The sequence below is a fragment of the Calonectris borealis genome, chromosome 1, assembly GCF_964195595.1.
Source record: "Calonectris borealis chromosome 1, bCalBor7.hap1.2, whole genome shotgun sequence".
In the NCBI taxonomy this organism is placed as follows: Eukaryota; Metazoa; Chordata; class Aves; order Procellariiformes; family Procellariidae; genus Calonectris; species Calonectris borealis.
Genome location: NC_134312.1, coordinates 219,494,093 through 219,522,037, shown reverse-complemented (window position 1 = coordinate 219,522,037; position 27,945 = coordinate 219,494,093). Strand labels below are relative to the sequence as shown.

Sequence of the window (27,945 nt, the reverse complement as noted above, 5' to 3'; positions counted from 1 at the left end):
AAACCATGGCCAGGTCCTCTCCTGGGAGGGCGATGACCACCAGCGCACCCAGCCTCCGGAGCCCGGCGGCGGCCGCGCCCGCCCGCGCGCCTTCCCCGCGCAGACCGCGGGCCACGCCCTTCCGAGGCGCCGCCTCCCGGTTCCCGCCGTTCGCTCGCGCGCCCGGGGGCTGCTCCCGTACCTGAGGGGGTTTGGCCGCCCTCCCGCCCGTCCCCGCCGCGCTGAGTCGGAGCTGCCGCTCCTCAGGAGCTCGCTGCCCCGGCTCGGGGGGGCTGGGGCACCCTCTCTCCCCCCGCGCTTTTGCCTTCGCGGGTTTTGCCGCTTTAGGAAGGCCCCCCCCGGCGCGATCCTCCGCTCCGGAGCCCTTCCCCTCGGTGGCTTCGCTAAAATGGCGGCTCCACCGGGTTTTAAACTGCCGCCGTCCCTCCCGTCCCCGCCCGCGCCTCAGGAGCTCCCTGCCCCGGCTCGGGGGCCGGGAGGCTGGGGCACCCTCCCTCGCCCTGCGCTGCTCCGGAGCCCTTCGCCTCGGTGGCTGCTCACTTCCTCCCCGCCAAAATCTCTCGTGCTGCAGTTTAGTCCCATCATTGGTTGTTCTGCCCAGAGCAAACCTAAAAAGCAAGGTCTCGGCTGTGGTCGCCTTGAATGCATTTGGGGGTTGTTATCCGCTGTCCCCTCAGTCACCTTTGCACATTACGGAGCCCACGGCTTCCAGTTCTTCCCTGAGGACTGCGAGCTTCTGGCCCCAGGGCGTCCTCTGGGCCCCCTGCACCCCTGCGCGTGGTGCGAGGCGAGACCTCAGCTGCTTTTCGTTCTTGCTGTATTTCCTCTTTTCTGCTTCCTTACCTGTTTTCTTCTGCTTTTCTAACTGGAAGAGGCAGGATTTTTTTTTTTTTTTTTTTCCAGGGAGCTTTTCTTTGGAAAAGTTGATCTGGTAAAACCGCATCAGCTTTGACGTAGGTCGGATTAGCCAAATTCCTGGAGCATAGAGCAGCGACAGGCACCGCGGAAGAGCCCCACGGCCGGGACCAGAGCAGAGGCTTGCACCCGACCCACCTGCCTGGCAGCTCCCTGCCAGCACACGGTGATGTCTGCCGCCTCATATTGCTCATTTTGGCAGAGATCTCGTATTTGTCCCAATGTAGACAAAATTCTTATTTTCTTCTAAGGGCTAGTATTTTGTTGGTGCTTTCTTCAGCTGTGTCGTCATGCTAATGCCAGCTCTTGAAGCAGTCAGGCTGAATGCCCTTCTGTTTATAGGAACTTGGTATTTTTACCCTAAACTGCCTTTTGCCATAAATGAAAACAATGTTCTGCAGGTGCGCTGCACATGGGTGCGTCCTCGCTGGCAGCTTTCGGCAGAACTGGAGGAGCAAGAATTACTGAGAAAGGAAGAAGGTGTTTGGAAAGTACTGAGAAGTTACAGTTTTCCAAAGCCCTTTGAGAACATGATTTTTAAATTGGGGATGGGAGAATATGCTTACTTCTTTTGGAGGAGGAGGGTATTATGTTTTTTTTCCTGTCTTCTAAGTCGCCACCTATAACATAAAGTGCTCAGTGAACGTGAACTTTGGACAGTGATTTCATGCAGAATAAGATGCCCTAGTTTGTGGGCAAGTACCTTACGGGAAATGCTGGATGGTTTTTTTTGAAATTGTGTTCTCTGACACGGATATGTAAAAAGAGAGGAAAATAGAACTACGAAGTAAGTTAAATCCTCTCTCTTACCTGAGATCCAGGGATACCACAGATCACCGTGGTAAGGGGAAAGCATTTATTGTATCTGCTCTGGAGACTATAACATAGGGCAGAGATACCTAAATCGGTAGTGCGTGAGGTAGCTGGGTACTAGGCAGTCTTGCTGCAAAGAGCAGAACAAACCTCCGTGTGGTTTTTCCTACTTCTTGGCAGAATAAATTAGCCCAGGAAATCTGAAGCATGTGGATGTGCAGAGATCCTGGAGGGGAATGCAATTGTTCATTTTCTGGTTTGGGATTTTGAACATTCTCCCTGTCTGCAGTCACATTCCCATATTCTTTCAGTTAAGCTTATAAACCCATTTGACCTGGGAAAAATGTGCAAAACAGTAAGAGGATAAGAGAGTGTTTATTCTCTGCACACTATTTAAAAATCTTTCTTTCTTCAACTTTTTTTTGTATTTATCAGTGAATGAAAAAAGTGAAAATCAAAGGAAAAGGTAAAAAAAAGTGATTAAACATTCCAAAAGAGAAAGGTGAACTTTATGAAAAGTTATCTTGAAGTTAGACAACAATTTTCATTTCAAAATTTCTATGGAAAACTTTTAAAAAGTGCCAGAAAGAATTAAAAACTATTAAGCTCTAGCTGCCATTTCTGGTTAAGAGGCAATTGTGACAAAGACCTGTTCACAGACCAGAGCACCTTTCGTTGCATTACTCTGCAGGTTGTCTTTGAAGCAAGAGGATCTTGGTGGCCAGCACTGCACCGTGAACTCGCAGGAAGGCCCTTCATGGGAAGAGAACCTTGGTTAGAAATTGTTAAATGGGCCTCCTTTTTGCCAGGTGATGTCAAGATAAGTGGAGCTTTACCTACCTTCGGATCCACTGAGCAATGGCAACCCTCTTGTACATTAAAATGGTCCAAACAAAGAAGATTAAGAATATTCCAGCATTTTTTGCAATATTCCTTGCAGCTCTCAGCTCTTGGAAGAGAGAAAGCGAGAACATCACGCCCTGTGCACATCAGACGTTTCTGGCACAACGAAATGCTAGCAGAGACATCAGTTTGCCATATATATTCAGATATTCACGAGCACACACTCAACCCCAAACGAGCAGGTGCTCACTGGCATGCTCCCTCCCTTCTGCTCTCGGGCTGGGTCTCCAAGGCACCTCCACCACTCCCTACTTAGGACCTACCAGCGTTCTTATCTTTCTGAGAAACAATAACAAGTCTTGAGGTCTACAGTGTAGAGGCTAAAGTATTGCTACATAGCCCTGGAAATGGAGAGTCTTTGGTAAGGAGTTTGAGGACCTAACGAACGTGCAGGAAGGCTTCCCATGGAGTTCCCTGGTCAGGACATGCAGGTGAAGAAATACCCAAATCTAGCACTGAAGGATAAGTAGCGTGAGCTGAACACCTACTTCAGCTAACGGCTGAGGCTTCAGTGCGTAGTTAGTGTATGGATAAATAAGTATGAGCGGTTTTTCATGCTGGAAGTGTAAGAGGGTTGACTCCTGCCAGCACACCTAAGCAACCACCAAGGAGACCCTAGCAGAAGCCTAAAACTCGGCATCGTCCTTTCTCCATGAATTGAGAGGAGCAGAACATTGCCACTTGGCTACCTTCCCCTCCATGCAAGCACGTGAAATATCACAGTGAGTTGATATTTGAAGAACAGCTGATTCGACATACAAGCTGTTATCTGCTCAAAAGAGTTATATTTTTGCAGTGCCAGTGGGCCCATTACTGCCTCAGCAACTTGCCGATTGCCTGGCCAAACAAACAGCAGAAAGATCTAATAGCTCTTTGTCAGCAGCAGAACTAACGAGCAAAGAGGGTTGGGGAAGAGCTTGAAGGCTATCAGCTGTCGGGTGCTGATGGGTTTGTGGAGTACTGCTGAGTGACTGTGTGGTGTTTCTTAATCAGCAAGTTAGATCACCTAATGTATAGGAAGGCCAAAGTATACCTCTCAGAGGTACATGCCAGAGTCATATTTATTTATGTTCCATCCTCTCAGGACTGGAGCTCTGCTGGCGATCTCTGTTAAGAGGAGAGGAAGATTCCTCTAAGAGGGTTTTGATGAGCTCAGAATGACACCCCTCATAAACCATCTTAATGAACTGTGTGCTGGCTGCTTGGCCCCTGTGCTTAATGCAATCGATCTGCAATTTGCATGGGTGCCCTGAGAATAGTCTGATAGAGTCGGGCAAGGCAAGCACAACTGGGATGATAAAAACGAAGACGAGAGAAGAGGGAAAAAAATCTGACATGGCTAAATGGCAAGGGACAGAGAGATGCCTGAACAAAGCCTGAAGTGATCTGAAAGTATAGATGGAGAACTGCTGAACTTGTTGAAGAAAAAATAAGGCTAAAACAGGCGGTGTGATGTGCAGAGCGGTCCCACCCCACTGTGCTTACTCTTAAAAGAAGGAGGTGGTCCACTGTCAACACTCCCTCCAAATCCTTCCAGCTTGCAGTCCGGAGGGCCCCATCCAAAATCGCAGTGACAATTTTTCTTATTGTTGCACACCTAAAAGAAACCAAATATTTTATGGCATGAAAAATAAATCATGAGGTGGCCCTCCAGGGAATAGGCTGCTAGCACGGCTTATTGGCAGGCACAGCAGAGACAGGGTGGATGAAATCCGGGTCCTAAGATGGATTTGTTACTCTGCTTTAGCTGCCACTGTGGAAGTGTTCAACTTGTTTGGTGCAAAGGTGATAGACTGGTGCCCCTGGTCACAGGCTGTGGGCTGTGTGGCTTGTACCAATCATCAGGTGTGTGCTACGCTGGCGAAGCGAGGGCAGTGGGAGTTCCCGATCCATCCCTGAGGTGATTATCCTGTTGGAAGAGGTGCTACAAACACAGCAGGGAAGAGATGACAGCATATAGAAAGTGAAAGGTGGTTGTATTTGCCTTTTTCCAACTTAGTAGGGGTGCTTTTTGCATTTCTCAAGCCATTTTTAATCTCAAAGTTGGAAAGCAATTTGCAGTCTATATGAATTGCAGAGCTTGTGAATGCTTTGACTGTTTATGTCCTGACAACATATTTCACAAATATGTCCAAAATGAATGTTACCTGCGTGTGATTCAAAAATGACGGGTTTTTCTGCAAGATAGGACCGTGACTCCCTTGATTGCACATTTATTTCTCCTGTCCAGGCTGGATTACTCAGCTCCTGCGGTCCTTGGTTCTCACTCACAGTCCGTAACAACTGAACGCCCGACGGGGTGCAGCGCGGGCTGCCGAACAGCCCGAGTATCCTCGCTGTGGACCAGGAGCAGAGGGAAGAGCTCCCCTGGGACCACCGCCCTGGTTTTGGGTGGTGCTGCAGTGTGGGTCTGCGGTCAGCCTGTGCCAGTTGCACGCACTGAGGTGATGCAGAAGTGAGCCTCTCTAACGCTCTTTAGATGCTCGTTGGCTGATTTCCTATTATATGTTATTAGTCCAGGTTTGTGTTATTGTTTGGTAGTATGGACCCATAGCTCTGCTGCCCCACATCTCAGGTTTGGACGCCCATGTAGGTGGTGACAGTTTCCCACCCAAACATAGCTTGGGTAACATTTTTCTCTCCTCTTCTGGGGAGACAGGGGTGAGACAAGCTTTCTTCACTCATTTGTGCAGCCCAAACCATATAGAGCAGTAATTAATTTTCAAGGATGTGCGTTTAGTTTGGAGAACTGCTTCCCAAGAAAAAAGCGTGCATTTTTGGGGGTTGTAAACTTTCTCTCTGGAGATAGCAAAAAGACATGATTATTCCAACTACTTGGAGAACCCTGTTGCCAAGAACAGTACTTCTGATGGACTCAGCCACCTACAGCTGGGGACAGAGCAGAGGAAAAGCAGACTTCAGTCCCTTCCAACTACAGGTTGACAGACTGCCAGTAACTTTTCTTACTGGTCCTCGGCAATATTACAGATAAAGGAGAGATGATAGCAAATCTTCCCAATATTCTCCCTTAGCATCCACACTAACACCCAGACAGATCTTCTGCTCATCTACAATAATATCTGTCTGGAAAGGGCAGGTACCTTGGAAATGATGTCATAAAAAAAATCCATGTGTGAAATAATTCTGCCAGTATTAATGTCGGAAATCTAGGTTTTATGTAAGACTAAGTGCAGCCAATGTACAAAATGTGCCATTTCTATGGTATTTGTAAGGAAAGTTACAGAACTGAGCATGCATTTTTAGAAGATCTCTTCAAGTCCACCTGATTTAAATGTAGTAGCACTGACAGATGCAATGAAGGGTGAAGCGTTATGATGTGGAAGTTGGTTTTCACAATATTTGAAGGAACAAAAAAGAAAAACGGTAAAAGTAACCAACAAACACCGCTATGAAGAGCTGTGGATGGCCAGAGCAGAAGCTGGGAGGACAGTCACAGGTGAAAACCAAAATAATCTCTGTGCTGCTGAACCAGGAATGATTCTGGACTTCTAATACTGCTTTTGAGAGACAAATTTACCCTTCATATACTCTACTATTCCAAGGACACTTAGATGTTTTCTACTTACCCCTTTGCCACTGCATGTTTTCTCCCTACAATCATTGTTGAGAAAAGCTGCGCTGACACATGTCCTGTTTATACATATCTGCAGAAGGAGACAGGTTTATGTTAGTGAAATGATAAAATGACAGATACTAGGAAGGAGCACTGACTGGTGCATAGGGATAGAAGTAGAAACAGCGGGCCAAGTCTTTTCAGTCATTCATTTCATTTCATTCAAGACTTTTCTTTCTCCAAACAAGCACTAGGGGAGCATAAAATGAAGATCTCGGGTTCCAGGTTAAAGACAAACCAAAGAGGAGACAGAACAAACCCACTGAGGGTTACAAAATGCACAGAAACCACTTTTACCTCAGAAAATGAGTAACCAAGAGCTGAAAATAATTGCAGGTAGTGCCAGTATTAGTAGGAAGTACCATATGTGCCTGCTCTGTTCATACCATTCCCTAGGTACCTGCCCGAGACTGGTGGAGGATTCTGGGCTGGATGGACTCTTGGACTGACCTTGCACAACCATCCTGATATTTGTACACGCAACACTACTTCCCCAGCACGCTCTCCAGCTCCCGGCAGCTCTGGCTCAGGAAATCCTGTCTTGTCCTGTCCAGTCCACGTGACAAGAACAAGACCTTGGAACTACAGAAGGTATTTTGTTTGCTCACTGAATAATGGAGCATCTTCCTAGCTCTAGGAGACACCAAGGCATCTCCTCTGTGCAGGAGGAGAATGAAGGAGATCTATTTTCAACTTGGTACGAGAGGAGCGTTGACAGCCCATTGAGGCTTTGGTTGTTGCTGGGTGGTGCTTGCACCGGGGACTTTTTTTCAGCCTCCCATGCTCTGCCAAGAGCAGGGGAAGCTGTCGGCGGGGAGCACAGCCAGGGTGGTTGATCCAGCTGGCCAGCGGGGTATTCTAACCCATGTGACGTCATGCTCTGTATAAAAACCAGGGGTGGGGGGCTCTCCCCCCGTTCGCGACACGCGGTCCGCGAGTGGTGAGCAGTTGCATTGTGCATCGCCTGCTTTGTATATTCTGTTATTGTTGTTGTTCTCATTGTTATTATTACTGTTCTACTTTGTTTTATTTCCATTCTTAAACTGTTTTTATCTCAACCCGCGAGTTTTCCTACTTGTGCCCTCCCGATTCTCTCCCCCATCCTACCGGAGGGGGCAATGAGCGAGCGGCTGCGTGGGGTTTAGCTGCTGGCTGGGGTTAAACCACGACCCAAGTTAGTCATTTCTGGAATTAATGTTTGCATTTGGTGGTGTGAAACCCGTGCCTCCTGAAAGGAGAGCTCTACTGAAGCCAACACTGAACAGCGCCTTCCCTCCTGGTGGAACTCAGCACCCCCGTTTTCCTTGCCATGTAATAGCAGGAAACTCATCCTTCAGTGTGTCACCAGCTTGACAGGAATTTGGTCTTCTGGGTCAAAGAAGAAGTGAGAAGTGAGCCCTGTTCTTGGAGCAACACTTCAAATTCTTTTGTGTGTACAACAAATAAACTTTGACTTTGGTTGTAGCTGAAAAAGAAGAGTACGATCTATTGCTTTTCCCTTCTAACGGACAAATAGCAGCTGTTGTGTTAGCCAGTCAATCTCAGGGAGAAAAACCCCACAAAACCAATACAAGATGTTGCTATTTTTCAGCCGCTAAAGGAGGCTTTAACAGAAGGCACTATGGGGCTTATACCGGAGCTCAAGAACATCTCTTTTAGGAAGAAAATCCTTCCCTTTAATCTCCTGAGTATTCGTATATCCTCCTAGCTTTCTAGGGGTACCTTGTTCCTGCCGCATGACGTGCCGTCTTTCACTGATCCCTTGTCAGGGGCGACTGAAGGCAGGCGAAACGCGAGTCCCCAGCAGAGCTGATCATCCATGATAGTCTGAACCACGGTCTCGCCGTCTTGCAGGACCGGTACTCTTTGAATGTTTGTACACTGCACTCTCCCACACAGGACGTTCCTGGGATAGACAAACAGACTGCTGCGAGGTCTGTAGGGACATCTGAAGACGTGGTGATCCATGGTGCTGGTACACGACTCTGCCGTCAGCACCCTGGTACAAATTTGTCCTGTTCCAGGTCACACACTGGGAACAACCCTGAACACGCTCAGAGGTTCCAGCTGTTCCAGGCAGTTTGCATCCAACCACCTCTTTTCTGAGGATAAGACATTTAACAGTAGACACAGATCCTTTAGGCCAGTTGGTGTCAGTGCCGTGGGCATAGAGCACAGCCCTTTGGTGTATCTCTCCAGAAGCTGCAGAGACCCTTCCATTTGACTTTTACCCTCACTTTTCATGTGTTCTGCCCATTTTCTATACTGGATGAGAAACACTGCTGCTTATGCCAGGAAGAATTGGGTGTAGTTATTCAGAAAGTCGTCTCTGTGCCCAGCGGTGGCAAGAGTGAAGCTCAGGTGCTGCCTGTGTGGTGCACAGCAGGAAAACAGGAAACAAGCTCAAATTCTGAATTTGCATCCTAGTGTCTCCCCTAATGACAGCAATGTCCCTCTCCGTGGTGAACTGCCAAAGAGCAAGCACGAAGAAAGGTTAGGTACTAGCAACTGCATATTTTTGAGTGAATGTTAATACGCATGGGGACGGCAAATCTCCAAGGTCCTGGAGACCTACACAATCTCCTTCCTTTTGAATGATTGTCCATATCCACACTCAGATGTGGCTCCTTCTCAGCAGGTCCTGCTCTCGGGACGGGACCTCTGAGGAGGGCTTGGAGAGTGACGAGTTAAAGGTTGAGGGACTGCACTCTACAGCGATGTCCTGCCTAGAGATGTCTTTCAAGATGTACTGACTGATGACTGCCGCACATGGCAGCAACATGAAAAGAATTAATGCTGTAGGAGAAAAAGGGTTAGAGAGCCCATTACCAAACCGAACCCATTATCAAAGCCCTCGCCTGGTGATGGGACGACCCTTTACTGCGGGAAGGCTGGAAAGTGTCATGCACTGAACCTCCGTCAGTGCTGGGAGGTAAGATTTAAGGCTGTTCTGGTCAAGCAAAGAAGAAAAATCTCTTAAGTTCCTGTAAAAAAGAAAACCGTCCTCACTTAACTTTCTGGGTTGAAAGTGCAAGAAGAACCCAACCCGAAGAAACGCTGCCTCAAATTCCTCCTGTTGCCGCGTGCTTTTTTCCCCTACTTTGACTGTTACACAGGTGGGCTCTCAGCAACGCTTGTACATCACTCCTTCATCTAGGAAAACCAACAGAAAAGCCTAGCAGAGCCTCCAAGTTGTATAAAAAGCTGCACTGCTTCTCCCGATACCACTTTTGCTTTTGCCTCTCTCACTGTGCTTAATCCCAACAGAAAAAATTCAAGTTGAAAAACTCTTAGAAAGAGTGTTCTGTTTGTATGCCTTGTACAGAATGCACAAGAGTGGTGTCCCAGCGCTACCCGGCTACTGGCAGGACTGGGACACCAGTAACCACCAGCAACCAGCACTTACTGTTCCAGGCATTTAGTGTAGTGCGTCCCGTTCCAGCCACAGTTCCCGCTCCGGTCGCCTTGAACGTTCACTCGCCTGAAGCAGCTCAGCGGGGCTCGGCGGGCGGCTGCAGAGCGAGAGCAAAGGGAGGCGTTCAGGGGGAGGCAGGAGCTGTACGTGCCCCCACAATCCCTCCGGATTATTCAGTGATTTTTTTGTGAAGTGAAGTTCTAGTCCACCACAGCTTGCATTTGACCTGCCATGTTTTATGGGCAATTTTTTTTTCACCTATTCTTTGGGTTCTGGTCCTCTTTTGGACCAGAATAATCAGTGTGAGAATGAAGTGGCTAAACAAATGGATTTGCTACCAAGAGATCAACCAGTAATCAGAGTAGAGCATGGTCATTTATACAGAACAATATGGAGCAGAAAATTGGATTAAAAGCCTCAAACCTTTCCCAAACCTATTTTTTTCTTTCTTCTAACTTTTTCTTTCTTCGGATTCTAACTTGCTATGTGACACAGGTCAATATATCTTTCATTTACCCTGAAACCAGGATCACCACCAGTACTAGCAGCACTAATTCCTGTTAGACGTCAGAAACCGCTCGCAGATCTGGATTTCAGGAAGGCAGAACCATTTCTAACCCAGAGGACTCCCAGTTTGTTCAGCACATCTCTGTATTCACCCCGTGTTGTGTAAGAGTAACAGAGCACCGAGGGAAAAGATGGAGAGCCTGTGGCCACAGCAGGACTCCCACCAGGCGTTTTTACAAGTTTTCAAGCATCCGAGATGTTCTCAAAGTAAAACCAATGGCCAGGCCTCTCGGCTGTCCTGCAGAGGTGGCTGAGATCACAGTCGACCACATTAGCACCACCTAAGTGTTCGCGTGAGAGTTCCTTCGGTGTCCCCTGTCAAAATGATGGCAAAAATATTCTGCCTTATCAAAATATTCTGCCTTAACGTCCTTGCCTTTCCCAGCACCGCCTTTCATGAGAAGTGCTGCTGCCGTCATGTGCAGGGGTTCCCAGAGACTCCAAACTTCTCATAAATGTGGCAGATCAAAAAGGAACTGTGGTTTTACTTACAGAAGACTTTTGTATGTTCATAAAGATACCTAGGACTCAGATGGTGATGGGCACCACTGCTGTCACTAACGAGGGAGTGCAGAATAGATCCGCTCTCCGCCGCTTCAGGACACACGCACTGGGGAAGTTTGGTCACTTCCTCCAGAACTGAAACAATCTGAGAGACGACGCGGGCAGGCATTCAAAAAATTCACATGCATGCTTCAAGTTTGAACTGGGGGAAATTTAGAGGCACCAATTGTGCACACAAAGTGTGGTTGCTTTCAGAGGCGTAGAAGTGATCTCAACGACTGTCTCCAGCACATCTTTGTTTCTGGGACCCTCTACTGGCAAATGGATGAGGGTGGCCGCTTCTGCCGTTCCTGTTGCACACTGGGCAGGGGATGTTCCTAAACCGCACTGCAACAACTACTGCAGGAGAAAACCTCTCTTCTGTTACCCTAACTACTCTAAATGTATAGAACCCTAGAATCGTTTAGGTTGGAAAGATCATCGAGTCCAATACTATATTTTATATACACATTGTTTTATATATATAGTTATATAGCTATTGTTATAAAACCATGGGGTATTTGAAAAGTATTCCGTAGTATGTTTTATGCAAGTACTTATATTCTTAAGTAACTGGCCCATCTATCTAAGCCCGCCTGCCTTATAAAGAGTAAACAGTGAATCTTCAGTGACTGTGGATAAAACAGACTTTTTTAAAGCAGAGGGCAGGGAAAGGGGAGGAGACACGCGGTGAAGTGTTAGCTGAAGGTGAGGGCTAATTCCATATGAGGTGATCTGGCAGTTCCTTGGGTGAGGTATCTTGCCTTTGCCAAATAAAGCTTTGCATTGTGCCTCGTGGCTGGGGCAGTGCCCATTGTAGCAGAGGTCGTTGTCACCACATGGGGTTCCGTCTTGCTTAAATACATCCATGGGGCAGGTCCCTGAAGAGCCGCTGCAGTACTCTGGGAGATCACATATGCTTCTGTTTCGTCTGCAGATTTTTCCTGCTGGCTGAAACTGTAAAAAAAAAGCCCACAAAACAAATTTTGAATGAATTTTCTTTTCTGGAGCAGCTGGCCAAAATTACTGAAACCCATGTGGCAAAATCTTAGGGAACGCCCCAAAAGCATAAAATGAAGAACAGCAACTTGAATTTGCAAAAAGTCGAACAGAATAAGGACTGAAGGAGGGTATAAGGGACTAAAGTCCTTGCTGTCCTATGGAAATTGAGACATTGCAAATGACTGTTGCTGATATTCCAGCACAGAAACTCGTGGTTTTATTTGTGCATTTCAGGTTGATTCTGAAATGCCTCTACAAATACAGTGTTTCTAGATTTTCCCTAAAAGCTCAAAATCAGCAGGAATGTAAGTGAGGTTTTAAAATCTCTTTCCTTTCAGCCAGCCTTGTGATCGTTGGACGTTTGGTCCATGACACCAATGCTTGTGTTGAGTTAGTCGGTTCTGCCCTTACACCCTCGCTTTGCTGCTCCTGCTGATGGTTTTTGTCTGACATAATTTCAGTGTTTCTAAACTATTTGTTTTCTACCTAAGCATGAGCAGCTTCCAGTCAAATTTATGCATATTTTCTGACCAGATATACTGAGAAATGCAGGAAATAAACATTATAGCACCTAACAGCTTTGAAAAACAATTAAATCATTAGTTTACTCTACATTACAAAGCCAACAGCAGTTGTTGCTGTTATAACTTACCTGACATTTGTGACAGCATTCACCTCTGTAACAAGAAGCCCCCGGTGCGAGCAAGCAGCTGGAGGAGATGCAGCATCCTTCTTGGAGGCATGCCTAGAAGTAAATAATGCTGTACCGTCTCGGTATGAGAGGTTCTTATTGGGATCATCTTCTCTAGCTTAAGAGACACAGAATTAAAGGAAGTTAAGGGAAAACTGCTGGTTTCTGCTACTCTTCAAACTCTGGACATTCCGGAGTTCTGCATTGAGGGGTAATACGCCTCGTGTTGACACTTTTAAAACAATTTGCATTTTTCACTCAACACTAATGCTTCTATCTCGTCTCCTCTGTTAATCAGCCAACCTACCTGCTTCGGAGGGGTGCTCTAAGAATAGGTTCATTAATGTTTTGAAAGTACTTGGAAACCCCTCTGAGCACAATGGGAGAGATTAGTCTCCTTTTCTATAATTTTTTCCTTCTTTCATACTTTCCTTCCTTTCCTTTTAAAACTCTTTCAGCAATGATCCACCATTTCCTTAAAAATTCAAATTCCCAATCCCAAATCATTCAAGGCGCTAGAGCTGATGGACTCTAGACTTCGTCACAAAGTTAGTTACTCAAATTTTAAGGATACCTGGGGTGTAGGGGTATCTGCTTTGTAAGGAGAGCTGGTTAATGGCTTTTTAGCATAAAAACAAGGAAAGGAGACAGGAACAGTAATGAATTGATCACACAACGATGACGAAGAGGAGATAATGGGGACATTAGCGAAGACCAGAGCTCTCAGGTCGCTGATGGAAAACAAGATTTTCTTGGGTCTCCTGAAAAGACCAAACTTATAATGTGGTATTTGAGAGGGAATGTAGAATTGTGTAAAACCTATTGTGGGATGTTTTAAGGCAAATGTGGGAAGTGCAAAGCTTTGTGTGGGATGGTTAGGGGAAGGACCAATGGCAGGGAGAGATTAAGGTGGATTGGGGAGGAAGAATTGTGGGAAAATGGAAAAGAGGGGGGATAAAAGGGGCTGATAAAAAGGGTCTCCTGGTCAGGGCACTTGTATGGCTGAGCCCCGTGCCTGATTGAGGAGAAGAGGTCTGGGACCAGTTGTTGGAGAGACCGGGAGTTTGGGGGCTGTAGGTGGTAGGGTTTGTTTTTTCCTAGCGTAATTTCTTAAAGCAGGTGAATCCTCTTTATCAGCAAGGTGCAGGATGTTCAACCCAAGCCTGGATATCAAACACATGCAAATCGCTCTACGTGGGAAATGTCAGTGGAAAGGCTGAGTTTTGACAAAGCTACAGAAGTTTTGTACAAATAACGATTACACAAAACATGAACAAGAGTTTCCACTGGAAAACTCCAACTTTCCAAAGTGTCACAACTGCATAGATCCTGGAATTACAGCTGCAAAGATACCAACATGCAAGTACTTCAGAAGAGCACTTCTTTCACTGGCTGCAGGGTAAATATAACAGAAGAAAGAACAGAAATAGAAAAACTCTCATTTTACAGACAAGAAGATGCAGGTGCTCATAACTTGCTTGAATACAGAGCGGCTTGGAGGCAAAGACATGTCCCTTCTGCAGAGTTTCCCACTTTGACTGCAGCACTGATCAGATACTTTTCTTCAGACCCCTCATTATGAACATTAGTACAGCCAGAAGGAAAACACCTCCCCATGTGGACGAGGTAAGGAGAGGTTTCATCTCTCTCCCAGCAGCGTGACTCCTTATCGGACACTTGCAGACAGAGTCCACCATTAGCTCTGCACAGCGTCTGCCACGAAAGGTCCCTCCATAGCCATGGAAGAAGAACTGAATTCACCTCTAGATATGCTCTGCATATGTTTACACATATCATGCATATTTTGCCCACAAATAGAGCCATATTTGGGAAAATCCCCACTTCAAGGGAATTCACAGAAATGGAAGCCAGTGGGGTCGTTTGAATGTGTAACACTGCAAAGATAGTTTCTTCCCATGAGTCAGGGAGCTTTTATAGTTGCGAAACCACCACAATTTTACTACACTACTCTAACATGTAGATTGCAGTGAAATACTTAATTGCTAACCTTGTCACTGCCACAGTCACATTCTTCCCCTTTTTCCAAGACACCGTTGCCGCAGAGTTCAGGAAGAAGTGGCCTTAAAGATGGTATGTTGAGTAGGCAAGGTAGATTTTTTCTTATTACTTCATTGTAATATTCTCCCATAGTGCAGTTACTGAATGCCAAGCAAGATCTGTAAGAAAAAAATATTAATTATATATAACCATACTGTATACGTAAAGTAATTGATAGGCTCAAAGAACAGATAGATTAACTAGCAAAGAGGAATAGGGGCAGTTTTAGGGGGAGTAAGCCTTTTTTCTCTCCTTTTTTCATCTATAAAGACATGGGAGATAGGAATAGTTGCCTGGATGAGAAAAGGGGAAGACGACAAAGCAGCTTTGAAGGTGTTTTGGTTGTTGTGGAAAGCTGAAGGTGGAGGACAGGACACACTGCAGACAGCGCAAGATTAGGTATGATGCATTACAATGTGGAGAGCAGATCACCGGGTGTGAAAGAGGCATCTACTTGCTTTCATGTGAACGCTACGAAAACTACCTGGAACTTGCAAAGTAACCAGGGGAGAAACAGGGTGGCTTCATGCCTAGCTGCTCAAATCAATGACAGCTGCTCATGAACTGTGCAGGAGTGTGGGCACGAGAATTTCCAGATGTGAAGTTATCTCTTACAGAGGATTTTACAAGAAAAATTGAATGCAGTTTGTAATCGTATGAATTAAGAAGAAAGCTGAAGTAAGATGGTAATGTAGTGAGCATGATGCAGATATCAAAGAAAATGTAGACGTGGCCCAAAACAAAAGGAGAGCTTGCCCTCAGCTTTGGTAAGCGTGACGTCAGGCAGCACTGGTGGGACAACAGTAAGGAACAAGGCTGTGCAGACATCCCTTGACGTGCTGAGGGTTTACATACCCTTAGGATGATATACGGACAGGACTGATGAGGAATAAAAATTGACATCATGGCATAGGTGAGAAGCAGCAGCGGATGGAAGGATGGATGAGTCAGAAATAGAATTGCTGGTGTTGTACATCAATACAGGCAGGGAAATTACTGCAGCCAAAATGGAAGCAACTTGATTGAACATGTCAATTGATCGCCATTTAGGAATTCTGGAAGAACTATTGCCTGAAGTGAGAGGTTTGGAAACAGATAAATTTAATGAGTACATTAGGATAACAACGTTACTCTCTGAATGGATGGCAGCAAAAGCTGAAGGGTGAGAGACCTATGAAACACAGTGCTCTGACTTGCTGAGGTTTTCATCCCAGCCCTTGTGTGCTGGGTCCTCTGTCACCTTGAGGTCACCAAGGAGGTGACTTCCAGGTGGACGGGATGGGAGGGAGCATCACGGGGTGAAGCAGGACTGCTGGTGACCGCACTGAAAGGGCTGTTTCAATGCTGATGTTATTGAACGTGCAGACAAATCTGCTAGGAGACTTCAGTTTCTCAAATCTTTAATGTCTTCAGGAGGCTTAGTTGGTGTCTGGTAAAGATAAGGGTCTAATATTACACATGGAGCCTGGGTCCTTCTCATTGCTGCAGTATGTCCATTGCAGAGTGTGAAACAAAGATGAGGACTTCTTCACACCAAGGAAAGGATCTTAGGATTTGGAAGCAAAAAATCTGCAATGAAGCAACCTTCACTGCCTGCTGAAGTTCACTGCGTGTTGGGCAGATCTCTAGAGCTAAGAGGAATGAGTTGTTTAAAGACTTTGTATGATCAGCAATACTTGGAGCTGACTACAGGGATGTTCTTGCAATATCGTGTGGTTTCTTTGATGCTGAAACAACAGAAGCTGACATCTACCAAATATTCTTCACAGGTTTCAGGAGACTTTAATTAATTAGTGGAATTATTTTTCTTCATGATGGTTATATATCGAGAGAGCAGGTATGAGGAGCAGCTCCTTGTACACGAGGCACCTTTTCTGGAAGATACATTTTCATGGGTAGCAACTGTAAACAACCAGGGCAAGAAGAGGGGATGCAGTAACCCATACATCTGTGGGAAGCAGCAAAACACAGCTATGAAGAAGCCAAAAGCAAGCATCAGTTGGAGAAAGCAGAGGAAAATACATCAACAGTTATACTGCGACCAGTGGAGCCAAGGAAGCCAACTTTTCTTGGCGAAGTGTTGTCTCTTATGTTATCTAAATAACTATTTTCATTTGATAAAGCATCGTAGAGTAATTTAGGTTGGAAGGGACCTCTGGAAGTCCCTGGTTCAACCACCTGCACAAAACAGGGGCAACTTAGATTCCCATTCCTCTGCCAAGTTGAGCTGGAAGATTAAAAGATGCTGTGGAGGAATGGGCGTACGCACCCCCCTACAGAAACACAGCGGTTGCTCAGAGGAGAGCTGCAGGCAGTGACCCAAATCTCGCCCTCAGTGGTGTAGGGAAAACCAAGCTTTACTTACCCCGGGGATGTTTGCATGATGCATCCTCTGCGGGTGCAGTTGCAATCGCAGAATTTGTCATGAAATTGTTTCGCGTCGTCGTGGCTGAAGCCTAAGCTGTGGCCTATCTCATGGGCGAGCGTCATCACGTCGCTGATGGTGTCATGGCCAGGGAACTGCAGGAGGGAAGAAAAACCACAGGTCCACGTTTTCTCAAGTCGGTGTATGTTGATGTGGAGAACTTCAGATCTAGACTTCCAATGTTTTGCTCAGTAATTGTGAAATTTGTGCTAGCTGGGGACTTGCACTGGCAAACAACCAATTAGGGAAACCAAAGGACCCCTAAAGAGTTGGTCTGGGGAAGCACTGGAGAATTGTTCCTTCACCGTCTCATCTTCTTTAAGAAACGGCAAAACCAAGACCAGCATCACCTCCTTTAGATGCCCAGTTTAGGTGTTACCTGCTAATCAGTAAAAGCCTGAGCCCAGGAGTTATGTAGAATTAATTCCCAAGGTTCACTGTGACTACGAAAGGTTTCTTTTTCCTTTCAGGCAGTGCAAACCCATGAGGTCTCCCCTTACCGCGACGACACCCATGGAGTTTGTCTGGCACGTTGTCCCCTTCCAGGCAAATCCCAGTTCCTTGTAGTGCTGGCCACTGCTGGGGAAAAGTTTGAACATTAAAGAAATGCAGAACAACTTTGTCTCAATAATGGGATGCGTCACCTGAATTACAGCTGGAAAATAATGGTTTCGGGTAACAAGGAGCTCCTTTCTTGAAGAAAACTCCAGAATTGCCCATTTCTCCTATGGAAGCCCTATATGCAGCTGGCCTGGTGCCCACAGATCAGGTGTGCAAGCACCAGTGATGTGTCACACTAAGGAGGCAAAGCCACGGTTTATAAACTCATTGGCCTCCTCCTTACTTTAAAGAGAAGAGTGGCCTATAGGCTATTTCAATAAAGTATAATTATTAAAAATTATTTTAAAAAGATTTGGCAATATAATATATTGAATTTGAAAAAAGAAATATCAAATAAATTTTGAGATCTATATTTTAATATGCAGAAGGTTTCTTTCCCCCCAAATAAAGGAAAAAGGAACAGACGAAACAGAAACAAGGTGCTAGGTCTTAAAAAGCAAATGAGCGAAATAGGTGATTGAACATCTTGCAGTTTGAGATCTAACTCCTTTGTCCTAGCAGAAAGACTGAATTGAAATACTGAGCTGTAAACCATATAACAATGAATTATTATAGCTAAAAAATGAGTGGCTTGTATATATAGAAATGAGAAAAACTAAAAATGTGATTAAAATAATTCAGTTACAGACAACTGTATCAAAATTGGAAATAAGCTGTACACTCTGTGTGTGTACATGTGTGGAAAAATATAAAAGAGGACAGTGAAAGGGAAAAACGAATTCTTGTACCAATTTACATGACAAATATGTGCTGATTAGTACATGGACTGATTAAGCTGTTACATTTTTTTCCACGAGATATCACCAGGACAAAAGACTTATCAGCATATATATGAAAAAATTAGAAGAAGAAAGAGAGGAAAATATTCCTGCTCCCTGCTTATCTCCCCACAGCCGGTATGTGAGTGGAGTGATTAAAACGCAGGACTCTTACAGCAGTAACTGGATATGGTCGTAATTAATGCGACCGAGAGCATCCCTCTGACACCACATGGCAAAAAACTCCAGCGTCTGGGCCAGGCTGTGGGCGGGCGTCACCTGGTCCGTCCTGGTCCACATCTCCACCGCGCTGATGACGATCTGCAGGTTCATAGGCTTGTAGACCTGGAAGACGGCAAGAGCTCGCGTCCCCTGCAGCCCACGGGGCGTGCAGCGACCCTGGGCACCGCGCTTGTCTCCGCGTTGTTCGTGCAAGAACCAGTTTCTTGCTAAAGCTGCAAGAGCTGAGCGTGCCATTTATTTTCGTGCATTATATTAATTTAATGGAGCTTTCTTTGTAGCTCATTTTTGAGTGCCTCATGGCTGAGCTCGTGGCTGAGGCACTGGCGCCTTATCAGTGTATTCACACAGAAGCAGCAGAAGATGAAAACTCCTGTGCTGTTTTAGAGGTCTCGGAGCAAGAAGGAGGTCAAGAGACAGGGCTACCAGAGCTACCAGAAAGCATTTAGTAACAATAATGCATATTCCCTATCCAGTTTTAAAGGGGTGATTTCACAATTATCTTTAAACTGACTTCACTCATATTTGAAGCAATTTTTTCACAGTTGAAGTGGGTTTTGTAGCGTTGAGGAATGGTTCCTGGTAGAGTAGCTGCAGTCAGGCACAGATCATTCATCTCTTTCCCAGGGTAGGGGGTTAGACAGCCAGCAACAGAGCAGAACGGCGATTGTAATTACCACGTCATTAAAACTCACCGTGTTCAGGAGGTTGCTTATGGAAATGAACAGATGCAGCATCAGGGTTTTGTTGTACTTGTTAACTTTAAACTGAAAGGGGAGAAAGGCTACGTTACAACGCTGAACACCAAGGACTGCCTCCAATATATCCCAACGGCCGTAGCACGGCGATGATTTCTGATGCTTACCAGCTCTGTGTTTGTGACCAGAGCCAGCTCCAAGTATCTGGTGGGCAGGGTCTGGAGACCAGGAACCTCCTGTAAGTGAACAAGTCACGCTGCGGTTATTGAGGTACGTTCAGGAGCTTTAAAGCTTACGCCGTGTTGCAAAAACCAAGGCGGTGTTACTCAAACTAATCCAGAATTTCCCTTAAGTCCAAGAACACAGAGCAGTTATGCATTAGAGAAGGATTAACAAGTGTAACGAGTAATCAGGGCGAGAGCAGAGAGATTGAGAGACAGAACACAGTTGTAGGTGGGGTTTTCTTGGTAGCAGGGGGATTACCTAGCATTGCTCATGTTAAATCGGCTCACTTTGAGCTGCAGACTTTTGCACATGCTCAGACTATTTTTTAATCATTAAATTTGGCACCACAAAAACTGCGTCAAAGGGAGAATTGAGTGGGGTCAACACGAGCTGCCTGCACCAAGTAGCTCAATGCTAGAAACCAGGAAGGTAAACAGATAATTGCAGATAAAAACTGGTCCTGAAGTGAAATTGTTCAAGCCACGTGAAAGCCACTAAAATAACTTTTACTCAGTTTTGCTTCATTTTACCCAGCACACCTGTGTCATATAGCAAATGGGAGCACGACCCAGTCCGTGAGAGGCACCATGTACTGAGCCTGGGATCCAGCAGCTGCTGGAAATAAGGTTTGTGGTATTTCTTGCTTGTGCCCTTTGCACATTTACCTGTGAATGGGCAGCTCCGCAGTTAAAAGAAAATCTGCTGTAAAAGAGGGGAGATTCAGACTAGATATAATGGTGAAATGTTTTACAGTGAGGGTGGTGAACCACTGGCACAGGTTGCCCAGAGAGGTGGTTGGGTGCCCCATCCCTGGGAACATTCCAGGTCAGGTTGGACGGGGCTCTGAGCAACCTGATCTAGTGGAAGATGTCCCTGCCCACGGCAGGGGCGTTGGACTGGATGGCCTTCAAAGGTCCCTTCCCACCCAAACTATTCTATGACTCTATGATTCTAAGTGCGACACACTCAGTCTGGGGCTGGGTAGAGCGCGTTGACTTCTACATTTTGTATATCTAGCACATAAATTGCTGGTAGCAATTGATTAATGGGTAATCTGGGGGTTATTCTCCTCCGAGCAGGCATTGCTCATTGGCAGCAATGTCCCATCTCTGATGGAGCGAGCGCACAGTGAGACTGTGAGGGCATTTGAGATCTGCAGATTTGTTAAGTAACGAGGAGAAAAAGAAGCTGACCCTAGAAAAACCTGGCCGGTAGCTTTGGCGTTGGCTGAGGTGGGGGTGAGGAAAACACGTTAGCATTTCTCCTGGGTAGTTCCCAGGCGTTTCAGTGGTAGAAGAGAGGAGGAGGAGTTTCTATCACTCAGAAGGACAACTTTCTAAATGGTTTGGCTGTTGCAGAAGTATGCATGGCTAAAAAAATGCTGTTGCTTAAGTCATTTTAAGCACGGGGACTCATCTCTCTTCTCTGTTGAACAAATACCACTTTATTATTATTATAAATTATCCTCTTTCCCTGGCAGGTTCTCAGTAAATTCAGCGAAATTGTAGCAATTTATAAAACTGTATTTCCACCATGGGAGCTGATAAGTGATTCTTTCATCTAAATGCTTCATATTATTATCAGGAGGCAGCATCTCTGAATGTCACTCTTCATTTCTTTCACTGAATGCGATCACAGTAGGCTGGCATAGGCCAGGCGGTCGCTATAAATAATCCACGCTCGTAGGTACAAAAATAACACTATCTCAGCTTTTCTGAAAGCAGGAACAGCAATGACAAAAGTCCTTACAAACTCTAAAAGCATTCACAAATCAAAGCAAATAAACTCTTTTTCTAACCAAGGTGTTTCTGAAAACAACTGCATTAGTAATATCCCATATGAAGTGATGTCAGAACAAACTAATTTCCTTTGATAACATGGAAACTGTGTTTCTGAACAGAAGAGAACCAGCAGATGTGTGCATTTTGACATCGCTAAGGCTTTTTTTCATGTAGTTTAGGCAAACCGGGGCAGTAGATTTCAGATTTGCTTACTATAAAGTGAATACTAACTAGAGGCACAGAGAGAGCAGTTGCTGATCTTTATTGCCAAGATGTAAAGATGCATTAAATGAAGTCCCAAGGGAGTCAGACCCAGAGCAGAAACTGTTCAACATCTATCCCAGCAGCCTGCGGTTAACACAGCATGCTGGCAGATTTGCGAAGTACGATGAACCGTGATGAGACTCAAAATTATTCTGCTACTTACTGAGGGAGAAGAAAAGCAAATAAATAGGATGGAGGAGCAGGAGTAGCATCAGTAAAGGAGGTGACATAACCTTCCCCCTTACTCTGTGCTCACAAGACTTCGGCAAAAGTGGCTGCTGGGAGAGAGGCGCCCGGCCATGGCCCCAAAGGCTTGCACCTCCAGGTCTCTCTGGAGGTAAGGGGAAGGTGGCACAGAGAGAGCACTGGAAGGTCTTCAGAGGTTTCTCTAGAAAAGGGGAATTGCATCCTCAGAGCATCAATTTCTGACGCATTAATAAGGAAGATTCAAGCATTGCAGGAGGTTGTCCAGAGGGGTTGTGCAGACTCCGTCCTTGGAGGTCTTCAGAATCCGACTGGATAAAGCCCTGCGCAGCCTGGTTTGACCTCAGAGCTGACCCTGCGTGGAGGAGAGCCTGAACCTGAGACCTCCTGAGATCCCTCCCAACCTGGCTCGTCCTATGATCCTATGAGATGGAGCTCCAGACTGTTGTCAGAGGGGCTGGTAGCACCCACATCCCGGGAGCACATCCCACCCGCCAAGCTGTGTCCTTCCCAGGCTCTTTGGCTGGGCAGCCCTACAAGAAGAGGGTCTGGAGGGAAGAGCTCTGGATGCAGACCCCTGGTCCACGAGCCTACATTTTCCTTTCTGGAGTCAGGCAGTAAAATACTGGATTGTCAGTAGATTATCTGTAATAGAAAGTCAGTAACGATTGAAATCATTGCTTCTGTGGCTTCTGATCACAGCTTATTTAGAAACATTATCTAATTGTCTTTAAAAATAATTAATCATTTCAGATTTGTTTATTGAAACCTTCAGCTGCTTTTACCTCTGGAGCTGACAGACACGTCAGCTCCCCTCTTTATCGCCGTCTTAAAAAAATTCGTTTGCTACTTCCACTTTCATTTCAACCACCATTTTTAAGACCTGAACATTTTTGTCAGGGTTTGTGAGATGAACTGGCAAGCGGGAACGGATCTCAAGAGAGAAGCAAACCCAGGGCAGGATGATCTGCACCTGACAAAGTGCTACCTAACACTCCTCCAGAAACAAAACGGGGTCATCATTTCACAGTGTGATGCTTAGGCCTGGCTGTAGGTATGGTTTCCATACTGTGTGAGGTGCTTTGCTTATTGTCACTATACCGAAATCCAGTTTGCTTCCAGACCTGCAGATGCTTTACAGTATGAAACTGCTGTCATGCTTTTATGAATGCAACAGGAATTTTCCCTGTGGTCGGATCACTCCCAGCATTTAGTATAACCCGTACGTATACACACAAGTGTGCAACACTGACACGAGCGGATGGGGACTCCTTACTTTGATTTTGTGATTCCCGTTCGCAAGGTCTCTGTCTTCGGGCAGATGGTCCTTGTGCTCTTCGGGCACTTGGCACAGCTGACCTGAGCCACCTTCCAATGTCTTTCGGTAAATGAGGTGTTGAAACGTCGAGGAGCCCTCCATGGGCTCGATTTCATACCTCAGATCTCCAATTTGCAGAACTCCGCTGCAAATTTTCAAACAGAGAAGTCAATAAAAGGTGTGAAATAAATGACTTCTTAAATTATTTAGTAAATACAAAAATAAACAAGGTGCAGGGTGCTCATCATAGTGTGGCTGGCCATGTGGGACAGCCCTGTGCATCTCGCCGACAGGCAGAAGCTCCAGGAGCTGCCTCTGGGGTTCAGGGCTATTGGGATCAGCCCATATTTTATGGTTTTTTTTTTTTGAAAGGGGGGATATGGAAAGATTTAGCTCTTTCATACCACTGCTCTTGTGGGCAGGGATCCCGTGAGAAGATACAAGGAGCTCACCTAAAAGACTTTTTATGGAAAGAAACTGTCATGCCCAAGGTTTAGGATACATAAGACAGCCTTGAGAGAGCAATCGTGCAGCTTTGGGAAAAAGTAAAGAAGCTGCAGATGAATGCTATATATTAAATGAAAGTGAGAAGGCAATAAAAGCTCTGCGCTATGGCTCTGCCAAGGAGCATCCGTCTTTAAGATCTATTTATCCCTGCATAGACACTGCAGCTAAACAGGCTGCATCTGCTAAGAAGTTTGCATCCTAATAAACCTCACTTAATTCAGAGACCTTTTGGGGTGCTTGTTTGAGAAAGAAGGTGCAGTAGGTCTACCAAATCTCAATCTCATGCCTGGTCTTATGAGAGAGGCTCAGTGGGTCTTAGTTTTGCCAGAGTTTGAATTATTTAGTCCTAAAATGTTCATAATTACTGGTTTGTGTATCACAATAGGAAAACGTGGCCTCATCAAACACTGAGCTGGAAACCCAGACGACTTTGCTAAGGCAGTTGTGCATTTACCAAGAAGGTCTTTAATGGGAAAAAACTGCTGTTTTCCCACCCTGTGAGTCCTCTGCATCCAGGCTGAGAAGGAAGCTAAGACTTGCTGTGGGGAGTCTGACACTGGTGCAGAGCGTGGGCATTTCTGCTGGATGCTCTAAGTCATGGATGGCTGCATGGAAGGCTGGATAACTTCCTTCCGCCAAAGCCAGTGAAAATAATACAAAATAAAATCAAACATTTTCAAAGTTAGGACAACTTCTTAAAAAAAAAATCAGCTTCTGCTCCCCAGGGCTGCTATTTCTGGAGAAGATGGAAGGTTTGGGTTTGATAACGTTGCGGAGGGATAATGTAAGAAAAGTTCTGCTGAGCTATGCACGGTTCATTTAAATATCCTCTTAATCTTCAGAGGAGAGGTTATGCTGATATTCCCTTTTGTTTGACTAATGTTATAAAGTGAATAAGTTCTACAGGAAGGACTTCAAGAGGGATGTTGGTGGTGGTTATGGGTGACCACCCATATTTTGAGAAGTCTGATTTGCGGGAGACTGTTATGCCCGTACAGATAGGATTTCTGTCTCGTGTTCAGAGCTTGCGCTATCAGAAATAAATATATCCCAGATGTGGAGTGTGCCTGAAGAGGAAAGTTTCTCGAGAAGTGCTTGTTTAGTTTACTGTCGTTTAAAGTAAGTCTTGGAGCTGTCTTGGCATGTCAAACCTGCTACCTGCTCAGAGGCTATATAAAGCACACTTTTTGGCTAAAAATTTCATTAAAAACTGTTTTTCTATGAATTATCTGCCTTCAAAATCTATACTGGAGATGCTGTAAAATCTGTAATGCTAAAAAAAGAAGTCAACTGTGTTTGAAGAACTGAATTTTAGTAGCGGGATGCAGCAGGAAGCGTCGCACACAGAAGTTAGGGCACCTGCTTTAAAAAGGAAGATAAATGCCCAGCCCCGTTAATTTGATACTGAAACCCCGGGTCTCCCCTGGGAGGAGCCTCACCTGACCCCAAAGCACGTGCTGAGGACGACGACGGATCCCGGGAAGCCTTCCACAAACCCCTCGTAGTAGCAGTCGTCCTGCAAGGTGCAAACGTGGCTTCAGGCTGCGGGAGAAGCTCCCATGCCCAGGTCAGTAAAGGCACACATAAAACCTCCCCAAATCCACCCTTCACCTCTTCGGTATTTCATGTGCAAAAAAAGTGAAGGCGTAAAAGGTAAGCAGGGAAAAAGCAGGAGCCTGAGAGCTCATCATTGGATAATGATGAATTTTCAGGGGGTATTTTTTGATTTCTCAGTTTCTCTTTTGATGGAGTAAAATTATTTTTAAAAACTTTAAAGATTTGAAAGGGAAATCAAGTGTGCTGATCAATCTGAAATTGTTTTTCCAGTTTTTATCAGTCTCTATACAATTACCTTCCTTTTTTTAAACAAACGGTGTAAAAATAACGGACTTTTTTAGAAACAGAAAGCCATCCCTTGCTCAGATCCACTGCTGTAGTTCTGGCTGTCCATGCATCCTTGACAGACGTCTAAACTTACCTGAATATATGGAAACTCGGTTATCAGGTATCCCTCCGGACTGTACGTGAAAACTGGGATGTCCTTGGCTATCAAATTCCTGAAAAGCAAAGCAGAAATCCTTGGAGCGGGTTAATTAATTCCCCATAATGGCCCCATGCAAAAAATAGCAGAGGCAGGAAAACTGGGGAAGAGCCGTACTTTGCCTGCTTCAGATGGACGATGTGGTGTTTTCCTTCTGCCGTTATTAAATAGGACATGTCGCTCTGGAACGGACGAGCACTGATTAGTTTCAGAAATTAATCCAACAGTGGAAAAACTATTTACAGGCTGATTTTGGCTGATTTTTGGCAGTCTCCTCCCTTCGGCACCCACCCGTGGCCCCTGGCAGAGGCAGGGTCTGGCCTGGGGGGATCTGTGGTCTAAAAACATTTCCTAAAAAGCAAATGACAATGACCTCTGTGAAGGTCCCATCCGTTGCCTCCAGCAGCCTGGGCACTGTTACTTCGGAGTAGACGATTCTCGATGCTTCAACAAAACCTGAAAGAGATTCTGCATTTAGGGAAAAAGGGCATTAATCGCACCAGGCAATGAAGGATTTCCCACCCCTGCAGTGCAGAAGGAGGATTTTAAGTGGAAGTTTGAAAAATTTGGTATATTTAAATTTTGCAAGTCCGTCTGTCTTCAATGAGAGGTATAAAGGAGGTGGTTGAGCAGCTCTCTGCTGTTATTGCCGGCTTCTAATGAAGCTTAGGATAGAAGAAACTCCGGAGAACATTTTTTAAAAAGGGAAAAAATGAGATGACTTCTATAATTACAAGATGTGGAGCCCAGCACGCATCCCCCTGCTTGCATCCCCAGCCCATGTCCCTCTATGCTCGTCCCCATCCTGCATCCCCTGCCCGTGTCTCCCAGCCTGCATCCCCCACCCTCACCCCTGCCCTTGCATCCCCCATCCACGTCCTCCACCCATACGCCCCAGGCTGCATCCCCCAGCCTATGTCCCCCACCCTGCCTTCCCCCAACCAAGGTCCCCAGCCCGCATCCCCCATCCCACATCCCTCCACCTGTTGTCTCCCATGTCCCTCCACGCATGTCCCCATGCCCGTATCCCCCAGCACATGTCTTCCCATGCATGTCCCCCACCCACATCCCCCCACGCATGTCCTCCATCCTATGTCACCCCATGCATGTCCCCCACCCACATCCCCCCACGCATGTCCTCCATCCCATGTCACCCCATGCATGTCCCCCACCCACATCCCCCCACGCATGTCCCCCACCCCGTGTCACCCCATGCATGTCCCCACCCACATCCTCCCATGTGTGTCCCCCAATCCCATGTCACCCCATGCATGTCCCCCGCCCACATCCCCCTGCCCGCTTCCCATCCCGCCTCCCTCCACCCACATCCCCTCGTGTCCCTCCACCCACATCCCCCCGTGCCCCTCCACCCTGCCCTTTGGGGTACCCCAGCCCCATCGCCCCTTACCTGGGCAGAGGAGCAGGATCACTGCCATGACCCACGCAGCCCTTGGGGATGGGCAGCGCCCCGTCCCCATCCCTCTGTCCCTCCAGGCCAGGCCAGCCCTATGGGGACACTCCATCAGCGCGGCCCCCACCCCAACCTCCCCTGGCCTCAGCCCACCCGGGGGGTTGTCACCCCGTTTCCATCCCCACCACCTTGCTTGGCTGTGGCCCCGTCCCACCCCTCCCAGCAGCCCCCCGGCCCCACTCCCCATCTCCCTCCCCCCAACTGCCGCCAGACCCTCCAGCCCCGAGCTGCGCCCAAGCCCCTGCTCTTGCCCTCATCCAGCTCCACTCCTGCCCCGCCAGCTGCCACTGGGGGGTCCATGTGCTGTCCCCACCCGGACCCCTCCTGCCCTCACCCTGCTGCCACCCAGCCCTGCCCTGCCATCTTCCAACTGCCACCAACCCAACTCCCTTCCGCCTGCTTTCCCTCCCCTCCCCTTCCCTCCTTTCCCCTCCCTTCCCCTCCCTTCCCCTCCCTTCTCCAACTGCCGCCATCTCATGCCACCTCCAGCTGCCACCTGGGCCTGTTCTGGCACCTTCCAGCACCCCACTGCCACCTCCAGCTGCCACCTGGGCTGTTCTGGCACCTTCCAGCACCCCACTGCCACCTCCAGCTGCCACCTGGGCTGTTCTGGCACCTTCCAGCACCCCACTGCCACCTCCAGCTGCCACCTGGGCCTGTTCTGGCACCTTCCAGCACCCCACTGCCACCTCCAGCTGCCCCGTGGGCCTGTTCTGGCACCTTCCAGCACCCCCTGCCACCTCCAGCTGCCACCTGGGCTGTTCTGCACCTTCCAGCACCCCACTGCCACCTCCAGCTGCCACCTGGGCCTGTTCTGCACCTTCCAGCACCCCACTGCCACCTCCAGCTGC

General features: G+C 46.8%; 1 protein-coding gene across 1 annotated transcript; it reads right to left on the bottom strand.

Moving 5' to 3' along the window:
- Positions 1-289: 289 nt before the first annotated feature.
- On the bottom strand, positions 290-27,146 carry LOC142079664 (disintegrin and metalloproteinase domain-containing protein 9-like). The gene is made up of 20 exons (XM_075144315.1): positions 27,032-27,146; positions 25,997-26,079; positions 25,741-25,805; positions 25,561-25,639; positions 25,022-25,098; positions 23,013-23,220; positions 19,451-19,501; positions 19,281-19,352; positions 18,521-18,690; positions 17,467-17,542; positions 16,907-17,061; positions 14,492-14,660; positions 12,445-12,537; positions 11,555-11,747; positions 9,672-9,777; positions 7,988-8,171; positions 6,219-6,296; positions 4,117-4,228; positions 2,569-2,677; positions 290-2,481 (listed from the first exon to the last, which is right to left on the bottom strand). The coding sequence occupies exons 1-20, from the start codon at positions 27,144-27,146 to the stop codon at positions 2,409-2,411; spliced, it is 2,268 nt and encodes a 755-aa protein (XP_075000416.1). The 3' UTR covers positions 290-2,408.
- Between the last annotated feature and the right edge of the window lie 799 nt (positions 27,147-27,945).